General features: G+C 34.4%; 2 protein-coding genes across 6 annotated transcripts; one reads left to right on the top strand and one right to left on the bottom strand.

Moving 5' to 3' along the window:
- The first annotated feature begins 272 nt into the window (after positions 1–272).
- Positions 273–3,105, top strand: LOC100784021 (probable adenylate kinase 7, mitochondrial). The gene is made up of 4 exons (XM_003553869.4): positions 273–837; positions 1,923–2,063; positions 2,157–2,339; positions 2,559–3,105. The coding sequence occupies exons 1-4, from the start codon at positions 424–426 to the stop codon at positions 2,709–2,711; spliced, it is 891 nt and encodes a 296-aa protein (XP_003553917.1). The 5' UTR covers positions 273–423; the 3' UTR covers positions 2,712–3,105.
- Positions 3,106–3,341: 236 nt separating this feature from the next.
- On the bottom strand, positions 3,342–10,096 carry LOC100783487 (uncharacterized). 5 transcript variants are annotated; one of them, XM_014771825.2, is made up of 9 exons: positions 9,938–10,096; positions 8,579–9,379; positions 6,528–7,714; positions 5,772–6,066; positions 5,442–5,654; positions 4,750–5,001; positions 4,290–4,487; positions 4,087–4,200; positions 3,342–3,869 (listed from the first exon to the last, which is right to left on the bottom strand). In XM_014771825.2, exons 2-9 carry the CDS (start codon positions 9,275–9,277, stop codon positions 3,537–3,539), a joined length of 3,291 nt encoding a protein of 1,096 aa, XP_014627311.1. In that variant the 5' UTR covers positions 9,278–9,379; positions 9,938–10,096; the 3' UTR covers positions 3,342–3,536. The 5 variants fall into 5 exon arrangements, with proteins under 5 accessions (XP_014627311.1, XP_006604139.1, XP_014627313.1 ...); XM_006604076.3 differs by having other exon boundaries at positions 4,828–5,001; XM_014771827.2 differs by having other exon boundaries at positions 8,579–9,301; positions 9,938–10,093.
- Positions 10,097–16,987: the final 6,891 nt, after the last annotated feature.

Here is a 16,987-nt window from a genome sequence, read left to right as displayed (position 1 = left end):
TATTTTTTTCTTAACATTTTTTTAGTTCTTATTTTAAAATATAAGAAACTCAAATGATAAATTAAAAAATATGAGACTGATTTAATATAATAAGTAAAATAGAAAAATTTTACAATTAAACCATCTTTTTTAGTCTTCATTTTCCTATTCATCATAAAAAAAAAGAGATATGAGTAATTAAAATTTGAACCAAGAAATAAATAAAATATGATCAAATAATTATTTTCATAAAAAAATTAAACTTTTGTAGAACATTCAATCTTAATCACTTTTGTCTAATCAAGTGATCTATGTATTTATCTCCAATCACAAGTGGCAAATCGCTCTTGCTCCCGCCACGCGCCCGCAAGTGGCACTCCCGTAATTACACACCACAAACAGTGCCTCCCTAACCCCAAATATCAAAATCCCCTCTAAACCTCTATGTTCTCTATTTCTCTCTCACGCAGCCATTCCCATTTCCCACTCGCCCAAAACCTCAGCAACCAAACAAACGCCGCCGCCGTCGCCATGGCCGCGATCGCGCGACTGAGGACTGCCGCTCTCGGGCTCCGGCCCAACCGCGGGTTCGGATCGGCGGCTGCGGTCCAGTGCTACTACGACGACGACGACTACGACGACGAGGAGGAGATGGAAGAGGAGCGCGCGCCACGTGGCGCACTGGACGCGCAGGGTTGCGCGCCGGAGAACGGAGTGCAGTGGGTGATGATAGGGGAGCCCGGCGCCAAGAGGCACCAGTTCGCTCAGAGACTCTCGAAGCTTCTAGAAGTCCCGCACATTTCCATGGCCACGCTCCTCAGCCAGGACCTCAACCCTCGCTCCTCTCTCTACCAGCAGGTAAATTAATCAATTCTTCGATCTTTAGGGTTTCTATCTGACTTTCATTTCTTTATAATTCTCTCCAATTCTGGAAGAGTATTTCTTTTGCATTTAAAAAAATCGTGAGAATTAAATGAAGGGAAAATTAGGTCATTACCGTTATGGAAAGTTTCTATCAGTGCCTGCAAATGAAAAATTTTACACGGCTTGTATCTTAGACCGTTATGCGCGTTGTAAGAATGTGACTGAACTGAAGATTCGTTTTAAATGTTTACTTTTTCTTTAGCTTTTTTTTTTCCTTGTCAAATGATTATTACGAAATGTGATGTTGAGGGGGGTTGAAGTTTAGAGAAAATTGGAATTGAATCCTTCGGAGTTATACTTGATCGTAATGTTAATTACATTTTTAAACATTTTGATCGTCAAGTAAAATAGTAGTATTTTTCTTCTGCCCACTTTAATCCTCTAAAAAATTTAGTGGTTAAACACTGGAAGCAGAAGTTCTTATTATTACGAATTTTGTTAAGCTTATTTGATTTAAGTTTATTAGAAAATTAATAGTTACTTATTGAATGAATGATACATGCATTTACATTGTAAAATCATTATTACACTGATTTTTATGTGACTTTTTAGGATTTTTTTAACTGAATGTGACGTTTAAGATAGTTACTGTAAAAATCAACACACTATCTACCAAATATTATGAATTGTGAGATTTTTATACTGTGTCATTTATTCTTTTGATTGGATTTTTATACTCATTATTGTGAAACAAATGAATATTTAAATGTTACGCGTTTTAACAAAATGGTTCAGAGGAAAGGTGAGGAAGAGAAGAGAGAAAATTTTGAAATTTAAATTTAAATTGAAGACCAAATAGAAGAAAAAATTGAACTTTTACTTTTAAAGGTCAAATTCTCTCTCTCTCTCTCTCTGCCTCTTTTTATTCTCTTTTATTAAACAAAAGAAAGTACATCATTACTCATCTCTTTTTCCTGATTTTTTCCTGTGCTCCAAGTCCAAAAATACCATTAGGGTAATGGGTGGTAAAATTGTTTTCTTAATTAATATTGGTTTGACATGGGGTTCCTCCGATGCAGATATCACATACCCTGGATCATGGAAAACTTGTCCCTGAGGATATTATTTTTGGTCTACTATCGAAGAGATTGGAGGATGGATACTCGAGAGGCGAAACTGGGTTCATTCTTGATGGATTCCCACGAACAAGGATCCAAGCTGTAAGCTGTTTCATTTCATCTTTCAAAATCATGAACTGCTCGTAATTTTACAATTTTATTCATTCTCAAAAAATGTCTCGTGATGTTTTTCAGGAGATTCTTGATCACATTGCTCGTGTTGATCTGGTGGTGAATTTCAAATGTTCAGAAGAGGAGTTAAGGAAAAAGAATCTAGGAACTCGAAAATTTAATGCTTACCAAGAATATATTCTTATGACCAGCTCCAGGACAACAAAACAATTGCAGGATGATCATGACCAAAGTCATGCAGACAAGGTGACTATATATTATCCCTCTCTCTCTTATTTCCATTTTTGTGTGTGTTTGATTTAGTTAAAAAAAAAAAAAAAAAGATTTTCCCAACCTCACTCTAAAGTTGTGCTTAGAATATGCTAGTTTGAGATACTTTATTCGCCTTTGTTTGTTTCTAGTATACTAGTCACTCTGCGCCTTATTATTTGTACTAAGTTTTTGTGGGGTATCTGTCTCTTGTAGTGCAAGCTCTTGGAAGATTACTACAGGAAGCAGAAGAAACTTCTTAACTTTGAAGTAGCAGGTGGGCATGGAGAAACCTGGAAGGGACTTCTTGCAGCACTACATCTTCGGCATATTAATGCTCTTAGGTCTTCACAGAAGTTAACTGCGTGAAGAATGGCAACCGATCTTCTATGGCATCAATCCATTGTCGGCATTCTAGTATATTTGAATACGAGAGGCTACAATTTCCTAGAAATTGTGTCGGTGTCTAAATCGGTGATTGTTTTTCAAAATTTTGAGAATGCTTAGTTTTTTCTGTAGTGCAACCGTCCAAGTTTGAATGAATCAATACGTATTGTGTGGTCCTAAATCCTGATAGTCAGTACGTGTTGTCTTTTTTTGTTCAATGGCTCCTATGTAATCTCTTTTTCTAGTTAATTTTTCCTGGTCCCCAGTCCCAGAATCACTTTATCATGTGATGTTGTAAAATATTAGAAGTTACCTAAAATTTTCTGCCTGGTTTCTGTGACTGTCTCAAATATCATATAGTATTTCTTTTTGTAAAGCCTTGTCATATTCGACTACAGCCAATGGGGTTCACGCAAAATTGTAGTCACAAAAGACCAAAATTGTTTGCATTTCTTCCTTTCAATTCTCACGTGCTATTAAATATTTTAATCTTCAAATTCTTCCTCTTCTTTTCGAGGTGAGTTGTACTTGAATTTCTTTTGTTTATCAAACTCGGATTCAACCCAAGCAAAATCAGCATCTGAAAACAAATCACATACACAAAGCAACTCAGAAATTAATCTCACATGACCTTATTGTACGATACACGCAAAGACTCGTACAATCATTATTTATAAGCATGCCATTTGCACCATCTCGTTTTTCAATACTTTTTGTTCTATTAAAACCTAGAGTATATATCTTTCTTTTTACAGTGACACCAAAGAAATGCTACAGGAAAAAGGGTGAAATCTAATCTGTGCAAGGTCATTCACTGTTCATCCAAACATCCCTGAGGAGTTCATATCTGACGGCAGATTCATCACGACTGTCTTTCCACTTCCAGTTGGGCTTTGATGATGCTGGTGAGGAGGAGCCACTATTCAATATGGAAGATAATGGATAGTTTATTTCATCGAGCTCGTCATCACTGGTGTATGACTTCCTAACAACAGAAGATTTGCTTCTTCTCAGCTGAGATTCACTTCCAATCTCCCCAGTAATACTTGTAATGGTAGTTGATGATGGAGGGGAATATGCAATGGGAGCTGCATTGCAGGGGAAGTTGTTGATAGACTCATTTTCATCCTCAAGATCATCCTGTGTCGAATTAAAAAACAAATCTAGAGACCATAAGCCAAATTTGTTGGAGTTTCTTAATCAATTAATCATAGAACATTGTAACATCATACATATGATGAGACATGTCAATTTCATTTACCCATTGTTTTCGTTAGGCATGTATGAAATGTCAAACTAGAAATCCTATAAATAATGAGAACCAAAGGACAACTAAATGCAAATTTGTTTATCTAACCTGTGAGTCCAGAGCTTCAAAAACATCAGTGGGAATTGGATCAGGGCAAAATTCATCTGGGACAAAATTGTCTAAAATCTTCTTGATTAGTGATGCACTAAACATTGGACACACCTTCACAAACAAGGATGAAAGAATGAATAAGGAGAAGAAATGCGTGGCAAGTTAATTCTATGATGGAAAACACAAGTTTATTGGCTAACCTCTTTCCTGATGGATGCATTTAAGAGCATATCCTTAGGAAGCATCAGGAGGTCGCTTAATGCATTAAGAAGATGAAAGGACTTTAAGGTATTTTGACTTCCATCATTGCTATCAAGGTCATTTTCATCTCTATCCTCAAGTGGGTCATCATCATCCATACCAAATAGGTCAGTCAGCCATCTAGACCAGTTACCAATCTGAGAAATCCAGAACACAGATGAAAAGAACTTATCGGTTATGACCAACTTATCTCCATTGACATCATATAGAACATATGAGAAATCAAATCATCCTCTAATTTTTCATTATATTAGTGGCCCACTCCAGGCCAAAAATTATACTCCTGGCTTACTTTAAAGGTGCATTCCAGACACAAATGGATACTAGCAGAAAAAAAGGAGTAAATTGAATCTATAATTGTAAGTTGGAATTGCATTCACGAGTAAGTTGAACCTATACCAGTAGGTTGGAATTACATTCATGAGTAGACAGCCAGATATATAGTTCACATAAAAAACTATACATCAGAGAAATTACCGCAGTTTTTAGCTGCGCACCAGCTCCGAAGCTTGATTGACCAGGTGGAATGGGGAGAACCTTGGGATCACTAATGGGATCAGATACAGGATCAGTTGGAATATCATCATCAGATTCCCGAAGAATGGCATTGAACATAGCAACATCTAATCTTGCCACACACTGCTCCATTATCTAGAATAAAAGTAAAATGCAGTCTGAGGTTAATTTCATCGCCCAATTTGACAAAACATAGATAAATATTGATAAATATATTCAAAGATATCAGTTTGTTGGGGGAGTTTGGTTTCCCATCCTGGAGGGGGAGGGGGGATGGAAATATTTTGGCTTCAGCTGCAGCAATTTGCAGAAATCATACTTTCTCGCCCTATTCCTCCCATGAGGATTCAGTTGGAGGCACTATGCTCCAGTCAAAAATACATACACTCCTGACTCCTTATTATTCTTTATTTCGACAATCATCCATTTCAAAGCTCTTTTGCTACCCATGCTGACTAAACCTACTGATAAATGACAATTGAAAAGGGACAATACAAAAAGGTACTACAACAAAAAACTTGACTTATTTATCCTTAATAAATAGAAGGAAAGGATGAAGGAACTGGTAGACTAACCAATCTAGGCAGCACAGATAAACAGCCACACTCGTGACCTCCAGCTCGGATAGGACAAAGCCTTTCACAGGCTTCTCTAAATGCATTCTTCCAAATACCTAGTGATAAATTCCCCTGCTCTTGATCACATGAGCTAGACATATTTTTATAGTTTTTCGCTGAATCCTTACAAGTGGCCTTTGCATCAGCAAGCTGCATATGTGGAGTCAAAGACTGGACATAGAGAAAGAATGATCCATGTTAGATGCCAATGGAATTATTTGATATTAATAATGAGCTTGTATGGGAACTTTAGGATTGTTGAAAGGGAATATGGGACAAAAGTGTTACCTGCCACCAAATAGATTCCACAATGCGAGAGAAGATCCAAGCTTCCACCTTTTCCAATGCTGATGTGAACATATTTGGGTCATCCCAGCTACCTATACCTCCATATTCAAAAGCTGTATTTTCGTTTTTCCTAGGAGAGAACCCCCTCCATAGTAATGGTTGTGTTACCTTGCCATTCCCTTCTCCATTCCTCCTTCTTGTACTAGATCCAGAAGGATTAGATGGTGTCATGCCTTTGGTAGTTTTGCTTATAATTGTTCTCAGCACAATAGAATTAGACAACCAAAATGTCAACCTGTATCCAAATGCAAGAGGTTAATCACCAAGGCAGTTATTACAGTTTATGATGAAACTGTAACTCAATGTTATGCAGTAATAACCAGCAACCACTAATATCTAATCTGATCTATTCAGCTGAGAGTTTCATGCAGGATATCCACCTTATATGCCATGCAACCTTGTATTATCTTTTTTTTTTTTTTATTGCAACTAGAATTAGTTTGTTCCATTTTAAACAGAGCATTGTATGTGTAAAGTTTTCCTCATGCCAAACAAGCTTATTGTTTTCTGTGTTAATTAATTAAAGACATATTTTTTTTTAATTAGAAATAAATCCCAAACTTCTCATGATGAAGCAACTTGTGTTTAAAATATTATGTTGACTAGTAATAGAACAATGGATACATACACTTGGAATAAAATGAAGTAACCATTGTACCCAAAAATATGGCAGTAACCCATATAACTCAAGCTTACCTTGGGACATCATTTCCACATGCCTTTGCAACAAGGACTAACCCAGAAACAGCACTTTTAGCTGCCCCAGCCCTTCTTGCTTGAAAATTTTCTTTACAAGCATGAAGGTACAGCCTTGAAAGGCGCCGAGCTGGGGCATGAACCTTACTCATGGAGCTTCCATGCTCAGCAACTACTGAATATAAAGCAGCCTCAATAGCAGCAGCTTCTCTTAACTCTCCTTCAAGCATCTTTATCTTGTTTTCCAAGTGCTCAATCTTGTTGTCTAAAATGGCATTTCTGGCTTCCCTTGGATAAACCTTGGCATCTTTTCTGTCACTGCTTCGAATGTTCGCTCCATTATTTTGGGCATCTCCATTAACACCATTTTCCTTTACCTCAATGAGATGATTGTTACCAAGTGACCCAATATTCCTAACTGAGTCTGCTGATGACCTTACAGACCTCACATTCTTCAATCTTTCATTTTTCAGAACATTGCCTTTCATACCATTATCTGACCCACCAAAAGAATATGAATTGCTACTCAATAAAACTTGATCTTTTGAACCTTCTGCCACTGATTCATCTTCTACATGATATTGCTTATCAGAATGAAACATTTCATTTCCATGCTGATCTTGAATGGAACTGTAATAGTTATCACTTCCCCCCTCCAGCACACGGCTTTTGTCAACTTCCTCACAACTCTCACTTAATTTGTCTTTGGTTTCCAAACCAAAGCTTGGATTCGTGTCCACGAGGTAATTACTGTCTAGAGACGTAGTGTTGCTAGAATAAATGTCAAAATCACTTTCGTTATTGTTTCTTTGTACAACTGTACTCATATTTCTACAATTGGCAACTTTTTCACAACTCTCCTGATCCAAATTTTCATCATCACTGATTCTGGACCTGCTCTTAGAATTTTCCTCCAAGGTTGGGGAAGAAGAATCAGCATTCAAAGAAGCAACCTGCTTTGGGGTTGTTGCTGATCTATGATTGGGAGTGCTTGTAATAGAGGTATGACCATTTACTGGACTCCCGACTTCAGAGGACACATCCATAGATGACACATAGGAAGAACTCCTCTCCAGTCTCTCATATGCATCTTGTTCCATCACATTCAACTTCTCAACTCTTGTCTCTGAGGTCAAGGGATGCTCATGCTCCTTGTCATTGCTACCACTGTTTTGAGCTGGTCCATTCTGCAATTCAGTAGCAATTACTACATGGCTTGATGAGATTTTTCTTATATATTATTATATATAGATATACCCAACAAGCAAAAAGCAAGCATAATCATGCCCCTTATGGCTTGACAAGAATTTTCTTAATGTACTATCATATTTAGATCTACCGAGCAAGCAGAATGCAAGCATTACCATGCCCCTTATAGCAAATAGAAATGTGTAAGGAAACATGTAATTAGATATGGATAGGAAACTGGGATTTTATTAGAATCACACTAGAGATCCCCTTACTTCTATTGTTATGGAACCAACTATGGAAGATGATTGGTAAAATGAAATGATAAACAGAAAAATAGTAAAGACTGAATAAGCAGCACTGTCCCTGGGGCCGCAACCTCCCTACCACCCAAATCACTCAATTCATGCCCCTGACAGTTTCCTTCCTGTTCATTTAACCAACTCACACATAATGCACTCCCTTATCTTCTGTCTACTTGCATAATTTGTTATAACAAATGGAAATTAATCCCTATTCTTGCTCATCCATTTTCCCACTTTTTTCTCTTTGTTCATGTGCTTTCTTCCTATCCTATACTCGGGTAATTGAAAGTATAACAAAATAGGATTTCTTATTTTCCTTGTAGTGATTCATAAAAACAGTTTAATGTGAAAGGGACCAATCAAGTATTTGATGGCAAGTTCTAAAACCCTGGTCAACAAGTGCAAAGCATCTAAACATTGTGACGACTTCCTCGTATTTAAAAAACTATATTCGTGGAATAAGGCCGGAGGAAATAAAAGTTGTTACAGACACTAACATGGTTAGAGCAAAAGAAATGTACATTGCTATAAATAAGAGAATGGTATGTGGGTAAATACCTCTTCATGTTCGGGGGGCATACACGCACTAGACTCCGAGGAAGTAGTGACTGCGGCCACAGATGAATGAGAGGAAACATCGTCATCAGTAAAAGAGGTGATCTCAGCTTCCTCAGCATACTCTCCATTCATCAATGCTGATACAGATTCACTGCCATTATTTCCCTTTGTCAAGCTGTCCTTCAAGGAGGACTTAGGGCGACTCTTTTCAACAGGCTCAATTTGAATGAACAAAAGTGGCTGATCTGTGTTTCTGTAGTTCCTCTGGCAGTTCAATGGCGTACGAATGCTCAAGGTCTCTCTAAGTACACCACAATCTGCCAAGTCTATGATGGCAGTCCCCAGCAACTGCCCTTTAGTGGTCTTATCTCTTCGAGTTTCATGCAAGTGAAACTCCAAACAATTCTTCTGGAACACAGCAGCAGTACTATTTCGAATAGACATATCCCTTGACAGAGTTACAGGAAGCCTAAATGACTCATTAAACTCGAGTTTTGCCTCACCAGGAGCAGAATTAGGACCAAGCGAAGGTGAAACAACACCAGTAGACCCTGAAGAGCGATCACCATTCTCCCATTGTATCAACACAGAACGAAGCGATCTGAGAGATTGTGATGGGGGCCAAGGCTTAATCTCCTGAATGTGAATGAGGTATTCCATATGGACAACACCACCACTTCTCCTGTTCTTTCCTTTCATTGCTGCTGTGGCGAAGATAAGGTCCTTTCAAAACAAAACTTCTTACTTAAGTGCAATTGAATAGGCAGTTGAACAATCACAAGCCCTCTGAAGTGCAACAGACTGCAATAAATCAGATTGAGATTTGCATTTTACCAACAATCCAAGTCAGCTAGCAATGAGTGGTATTTGAACTCACTAATTATTAAGTATAGTTGACTCAATAAGGGGAAAGAAAACAAAAGGGGAAGTTGGAGAAACGCAGAAAAGGAGTAACTTTGCCAGTGAAGCAGCCAACCCAAGATTTGGCGGTTTATCTTGAACAAACCTCCAACACTGAAGACACAATGTAAGGACAAGACCGCTAAGCTATTTAAGACACTAAAATTTAACTTCACTTAAAGCAAGTTTGGTGCAGATAAATTGAGACCAACCATGACACACCAAACAAAAATAGAAAAAAAAGAAAGAAAAAAACAACAAAACATCAGAGACAAACAGAAGGACTCAGATCAAGCAAGTGCTGGAGAAACCCCAGTAGTAAAGTTCAGAACTTGAAGGCAAAACCAAGTAGAAAAATGATAATGCATTGCAGAATATGGTGTCAGGTTAAATACAGAAGCAAAAGTGATGACAAGTTTGAAGTAGAGAGAATGCTTGAAATGTAAGAAGAGTGAGTACCGGGGAAAGCAGTGGCAGGTAGAAATCAGAAAGATGCAACAGCTAGCTCGAACTGCAAGAGGGTCGCCACCACCATATCTATGGAAGAGTCTCTGCAAGTGTATGAAAATGGAGAAAATGGAGAATGTCTTAAAAAGATAGTAAAAATAATTTATTATTACTAGAAGAAGAACATTACTAGATGAAGTATGAACAGAAAAAGCGCAGAATATTCACAATAAATAAAATTATTTTAGTCATTAATTTACCATTTAAAAAAAATCAACCATTAAAAATTTCAACTAAAAAAATTGAGCTGTTAATTTGATTTAAGAAAAAAATACACAACTAAAATAAACCGTGTCTTTTTTTCTAAATAAACATTATAAATTTTTTAATTCATTCTAATTAATTTTTAAGATTTGTGAATATTTTTATTATAATATATTTTTATGTCAATTTAAAGTTAAGCTAGTAATGATAAACAAATTAATAAATCTAATTTTATTAGAAAAATACAATTACTAAAAATTGTTTCTTTTTATATAAATAAATATTTTTATTTTTTACCTTTTATCTTAATTAATTATTATACTTATAATGGATAAAATGTATATTATAATCAAAGTTTAAAACTTAATTGATAAAACTTAATGGATAAAATTAATTACTAAAAAATATAGTAGTAGCACAAAATTTACTCTTTATATGCATTTTCTTTTTTATTTGATTTAATACTTTTTGCGGTTCTTGTTATGCGTGTACCTTTCTCGCTATTGGGAATATGAAAATGTAGCAGAACCATAGTATCTGAGTGATAAAAGGAAAAGTGGCTAATTTTGTACCAATAAGAGGGTAGATATAATGATTTGCGAAATGTTATTAAACTAAACAGTATAATATTCTAATTCATTGGTTATCGATTTTTCAATGTTTTGTGAGAATTGATACTCGAAAAAAAGTGTGTACGGAGTTACCCCTTATCGTTGGATAAGAATAATTCATGTTAACCAGAAACGACGTCGTTTACTGCAAGCCACCGGAAATAATAAAATCATGATGCTTGGTGACTGAATCATGATGGGATCCCGGGGCTGAAAATGTAGACCTCATTAATAATAAAAATAATAAAAACAAAGCTATATTTGGAAGTGAAAAAAGTTTCCTCACGCGCATTCAAGGAGCGTGTACCTTAAATAATTTTAAGTAGTTAAGAAAATTAATAACACTTCTAACACTCATTTTTTTTATACACCCTCATATTTATTTTAATACAACATACATGCTTTTAAATAATTTTAAATTTACTTTATTTTAATCAATTTTGAAACAAATAGACCTTGAAATTAAAAAAAAATATTGCAATGATCTAGTAATATATATTTTTATCATATAACATTATAACAATGATGTCTGATTTTATATTATTATTATTTTTTAAAAAAATTAAAAAAAATAAAAAATAATAATTTAGATTTAAAAAAAATAAATATAGGAAAATAATTAATACCGTAAAAAGAGTTTAAAAAAATTCAAAATTGTTACTAAAAATGCACAAGGCGCGTGAACACGTGCAACGCTACTCAATGTGCCATTCATCGTTTTCAAGCTGGGCTGGCTATGCTAAGTGCCCACCGACACATAGAGTTGCTAACAATAATGTTAATATGTTTTCACCATAAAATAAATATGTTAATGTGTTAAAAGACTAGCTAGTAGCACCTTGTATACTTTATAATATAGTCCCTGGTAAATAACTGCGTTGATGATGTGGTGGGGCACCTTTTGGGACCTTCACCACAGCATGAAATGTATCGTGGGTAGGGTTGAATTCTTCCTACCATGGGTCGTAATCCCAACATTTTTTCAACGTTAGTATGGAAGATGTTCTCTAATAATATGATAATTTCATAAAGTTATTATATTGCTGTAAAATTTAATGTTTTTTTTTTTATGAAAATCAAATTTGCAAATATGACTTCATAGAATTCAAATCATGAAACGTTAATGATAAACTATGCTTTTCTTATGAATGTAATTTGATTTAGTTTTTGTCCTCTAAAAATTGTTTAGTTAGCTTTAATTTTCAAATTTTTAATTTTTAAAATAATTCTTAATATTAATTACTAATAATTTAACATGTATCTAAAAATGCAACATCACATATCACCTCAAGATGTATGTTAAGGAATGACTAAATATAGTGACAAATTATTTTATTGTTTTTTAAATTTACCAAGACTACAATTCCTAATAAAAGTTTTTGGAGGAAAAAATAAATTTGTCATAATTGTTAAATTAAAAACATATTTTAAGTTGTGATCATAAGAACCTATTTAAGTTCAAAATTAAGTTCTTAAATTTTATGTAAAGAGTAGATATGTACTGTTAAATAAGGTGAATAATTTGTTTCCTTGAACAACAATAATGTTTTTTAGTTGGCTCATAAATCAAGAGATTAGGTTTCACATATTAACTTCTTTTATTTATGAGTAAATTACATTTTATTTTCTTTTATACTTTCTGAACTTGCCTTCAAAACTTTCTTTTGTCATTAAATTATTTCAAAGTTTGGGTTAAAATAAAATTTTTAATTAGAATACGATGACAATCATCTGCTCATCTGTCATATAATTGAATTTTTTTAACTTTGATAACAATTTATATTTGGAATAATTTTTAATTAGTTAATTAATTAACAATATTTCACCAAAAAAATTAGTTAACTATATAAAAATATTTATTGTAATAGTGTATTAAAATTATTCAAATAATAAATAATTCAAATAAAAAATATTACAATTATAGTTAAATTAAGATGAATGAGCTTAAAACCACAAAAAAATTAAGTAAATTCGATCTAATTTAACATTTTTCATTTTATCTAAACTTCAGTGAAGTTTTCATACTTTTTTTAGGTAATGCGACTTGTTTTATTAAACACACAAGAGAATTAGGAGCGAGCCTCTACATCAACGAGGAGTGGAGGGCATAGAGTTAGAAATTTAGAACGTGGAAATATTTTTAGTGGGCTATTGTAAGTATCTCAATTAATGTTATTTTAACTCTTGCGACATAGCTACACCTTGATGGGCTCCATACATTCAATTCACCTAATTTTCTTCCTGTAAAAAAAGAAAGAAAAAAAATTTGGTACGTGGACAGGTCTTTGAACTTTTAATTTTAAGATATAATTATTTTATCCCTTAAAGTGTGAAGTAATAAAAATTGATCTTAAAAGATTAAAAATTTAAATTTAATTTTTGAATGTATAAAAAATGTGACAAATTAATCCTTAATGATAAGATACAAGATTTGTTTGATAAGCTTCATAGAATATCAATATTAGACAACTACTTACTTGAGTTACAAAACAATTTTTTATGATATACATTGTTTGATAAAGAATGAACAACACAAATAAAATAATTTTTTATATAACATAAAGTTTATGTGAGTTAGATCTTGGAGACTCATTAGGATTAAGGAAGACTTCGAGACTCAATGAGCATTTATTATTACTTATCAATAAGGTTCTCATATTCAGAGAAAAACTTGAACTCACATTCGTTTGAGATATGGATATGTTTCTTAGCAACTGAATCAACTTTTGTTGGTCACAAACAAAATAATATAAAAATTAATAAAATACATTTTTAACATTAATTATCTTAATGTAATTCACATTATTATTATTATTTGATTTCAAAATATAGAGTATAGCATTCTAAAAAAGTAGAGAATATAGTAATCTAACTAATAGATAATGCAAATTAAAAATACATGATATGATAAGACTGTTGTAATTAATAGATAATGTGAATTTAAAATACATTACAAGAATAAGATTGTCTAATAAATAATGTGAATTTAAAAAATAGATGACATGATAAAATTGTTTAACTTAAAGATAATAAATAATATTCAAATGCACTCGAGTACTATATCTTTTGAATATTTTGTACCAAAAGATAAAATTTGTCTCAATTTTTTTAGTAACAAAAGGTTGAGTTTTAATCATGTTTTGGTACGTTTAATTTGTGTTATTTTAAGATTTCTTTTCAAATCAAATGTATAGCAAAATTATTTATCATCTTTAATACTATAATTTTTAACGAATGAAATCGATCATAATGTTGATTTCACTCATTAGTATAAAATATAAAATGAAGAACCATGCCTTGTAACATTTAGAGGTATAATTTTAATATCTAAATAAATATGCATTAAAATTTCGTTGGAATTTATTATTAATAAATGAGACTATTCTAAAAAAAGTATATCATTTGAAAAATTTTCAAAAGAAAGTAAAGTTTACTGTAAAAGTAACCTCTAACGCTTTCAAGTTTTCAACCTGTCTTTTTCTTTCGGAAAAGAGTGATTTCCATTTTAAGACTGCGGGTCTCAACCTTCAAGTCACCTCTTCAACAAAAGCAACTTTAAAAAATCACATGGTTTTTAGGTTAAGTTTGTTGATTCATTAACAACAAATTCAATAGGACTGTTGAAGCAAGAAATTAAGTGAATTAGTTTCCAAGCTAATGAGTGTGCACACCGAGTGATAGCTTGAATGAACCAAAGTTTAATATTATCAGTTCTTAAACACTCCTCGGCCTACAAGTTTTGGCGCAACTTCCATAGTCATAATAGCACAACTGCACAATGGCCTATGCAAGGTGCAGTTAGCTGCTTCACAATTATAGCATGCACACATAATATAATATAAGAATAAAACTTTATACAGCTTTTTATATATTATTTGTACTGTTGTCTAATCAATCTTAAAATTTTACATCGATAATCTATATATTTTTTTAATGTAATTTTGTATTTCGCTGGAGTACTAAAATAAAACTAATTTTAATTAAAAATAACACACAGACATGGACGGATTCAAGAGTTTATTAAACGGGGTCGATTATTTTTTTCATAAATATTTAAATACTTAATTTCTAATAAATAACTATTTAATAAATAATAAATTTAAAAATATTTATTATTAATTTTATAGATAAAATTAAAAATAAGATCTACTGATAGAAAATTTTAAAGTAAATATCAATTCAATAACTTATTTTTTTAATACATTTTTCTATATTAGTATTTCTTAAATTTTAACTTTTTTTTAATTTTTTTCTCTTCTTGGATCTGTCCATGCACGCAGATATAAAATTGCAAAGTTTTGTTGAAAATTGATAGCACCGAGGACATGAGAGACAATATTATAGGCCCAAACGGATTGTTAAGAGACCCTGGGAGGAGTAAGTCCACTTGGCCGTTAGGATTATGGAATATAGAATATGTTTTAGTGGTCTAGGTGTCGAGTGTTGATTGGAGTTGTTAAAAGCATTTGCTGTCATTTTTGAATTTTTGAACCATGTGAGCCTATATATATCTAGTGATGTTGGAATAAAAGGGAATGGATAATATTCTCTTTATTTCTGGAGGTATTCTTCCTGGCCTCAAATACAGAAAGGATTTCATTGCTTAGATACATATCTTATCAACTTTGGTGCTTTCATTGCCTCCTTCCATGGTTGATAACACTCGTTCTCAAACACTCTCCCGCCTTGAAGAGGCCATTACCATTTTAACCCAATCAAAACACATTGACCTCGACCCAGAGCTCCCTCCACTCCAAAATCGACGAGGTTATCTCTCACTTCAACTCCCTCGAGAGTAGCTCTCCCAAACAGTCGATGTCGCATCCCCCTCCACATATAAATCTTGATGCCCCTTGTTTCGATGGAGCTGATGCAATGTCTTGGATTTTCAAGATTTCACAGTTTTTTTATTACCATGGCACCCCCAACGATGAAGGACTCTAGGTCACATCGTTCTACCTCAACTGCACCGCTCTGAGTTGGTTTCAATGGATTTATCGCAATGACCAGATCTCTTCTTGAACTGGCTTCCTTCAGGCCCTGGAAATGCGATTCGTACCCTTGTTCTAGGACGACCTGACGAAGCTCTCTTTAAACTGACGTAGCATGGTTCGATCAATTCATATCTCTCCAAATTCAAAAGTCTGGCCAATTGTATTGTTGGACTCCCTCCCTCTTTCCTCCTCAGCTATTTTATCTTGAGTCTTATGTCGGAGATCCACCACGAGGTCCAGGCTCTACAGCCGTTGTCCCTCATTGAGGCAACAACCTTTGCCAAGCTACAGGAGGATAAACTTAATGACACCAAATGCCCTTCACGCTTTCAATAGGCAGTTTCCCCATTGGCAATAGCTCCTATTGCTTCAACCTAGCCGTTACCTCCATTACTTCCGGCTCCCCCGAAAACCACTTTTAAGAAGCTTACCCCAACTGAGATGGTGATTTGACGTGAGAAAGGGTGTTGTTACAATTGTGATGAACATTATGGTCCCAACCACAAATGCAAGGCCAAATTCTTCCTCCTGATTGCTTCAGATGACGAATCCCAAAACGACCCTGTTCCTCCCAATCTCACTTCCATCATTTCAAATGACCCTCCTCCCATTGCTACTATGGTGGACAACTCACCCTCTGCCTAACTAAGCCTTCACGCGATGGCCGGCCACTCCGTGTCGGAAACTCTGTGCATTAACGATTCTGTCCACGGGCACAATGTTGTCATTCTTATAGATAGGGGTAGTATCCATAATTTTGTCCAGGACAAGATTGTCCATTTTCTCCACCTCACAACCCAGTCCACTAAGCAGCTTCGTGTCATGGTGGGTAATGGTAGTGAACTTTGTTGTGACCAGGTGTGTAAAGCAGTTTCTGTCACTACTCAAGGGCACAAATTTGTCGTGGATCTCTACGTGATGGCCTAGGAGGTGCAGATTTGGTTTTTGGGGTGGAATGACTCAAAAGTATGAGCCCAATTACCACTGATTGTTCAACTCTTACTATGTCCTTTACTTGGAGAGATGAGTTTGTGGAGCTCCACAGTTGAATTGGGCCTGGCCTAGTGGAAGCCACCCATGGTCAAGTCAGGTGCCTACTCCACACAAACTGGGTCGCTGCCTTCTTCCTTCTTCAACTCTACGACACCTTTCCATCATCCGAACCTTCAACCACTTCATTACCCCCAGAACTT

This window comes from Glycine max, chromosome 19 (genome assembly GCF_000004515.6).
Source record: "Glycine max cultivar Williams 82 chromosome 19, Glycine_max_v4.0, whole genome shotgun sequence".
In the NCBI taxonomy this organism is placed as follows: domain Eukaryota; kingdom Viridiplantae; phylum Streptophyta; class Magnoliopsida; order Fabales; family Fabaceae; genus Glycine; species Glycine max.
The sequence above is the reverse complement of the archived record's forward strand: the minus strand, read 5'-3'. Positions and strand labels throughout refer to the sequence as shown.

Coding starts and splice junctions, on each gene's coding strand:
- LOC100784021 (XM_003553869.4), top strand. CDS start 424: ATGTTCTCTATTTCTCTCTCACGCAGCCATTCCCATTTCCCACTCGCC. Junction 838..1,922: donor GCTCCTCTCTCTACCAGCAG/GTAAATTAATCA, acceptor CCTCCGATGCAG/ATATCACATACCCTGGATCA. Junction 2,340..2,558: donor ACCAAAGTCATGCAGACAAG/GTGACTATATAT, acceptor TGTCTCTTGTAG/TGCAAGCTCTTGGAAGATTA.
- LOC100783487 (XM_014771825.2), bottom strand. CDS start 9,277: ATGAAAGGAAAGAACAGGAGAAGTGGTGGTGTTGTCCATATGGAATAC. Junction 7,715..8,578: donor TGCCCCCCGAACATGAAGAG/GTATTTACCCAC, acceptor ACTGAATTGCAG/AATGGACCAGCTCAAAACAG. Junction 5,002..5,441: donor TATCTGTGCTGCCTAGATTG/GTTAGTCTACCA, acceptor CTTTTATTCTAG/ATAATGGAGCAGTGTGTGGC.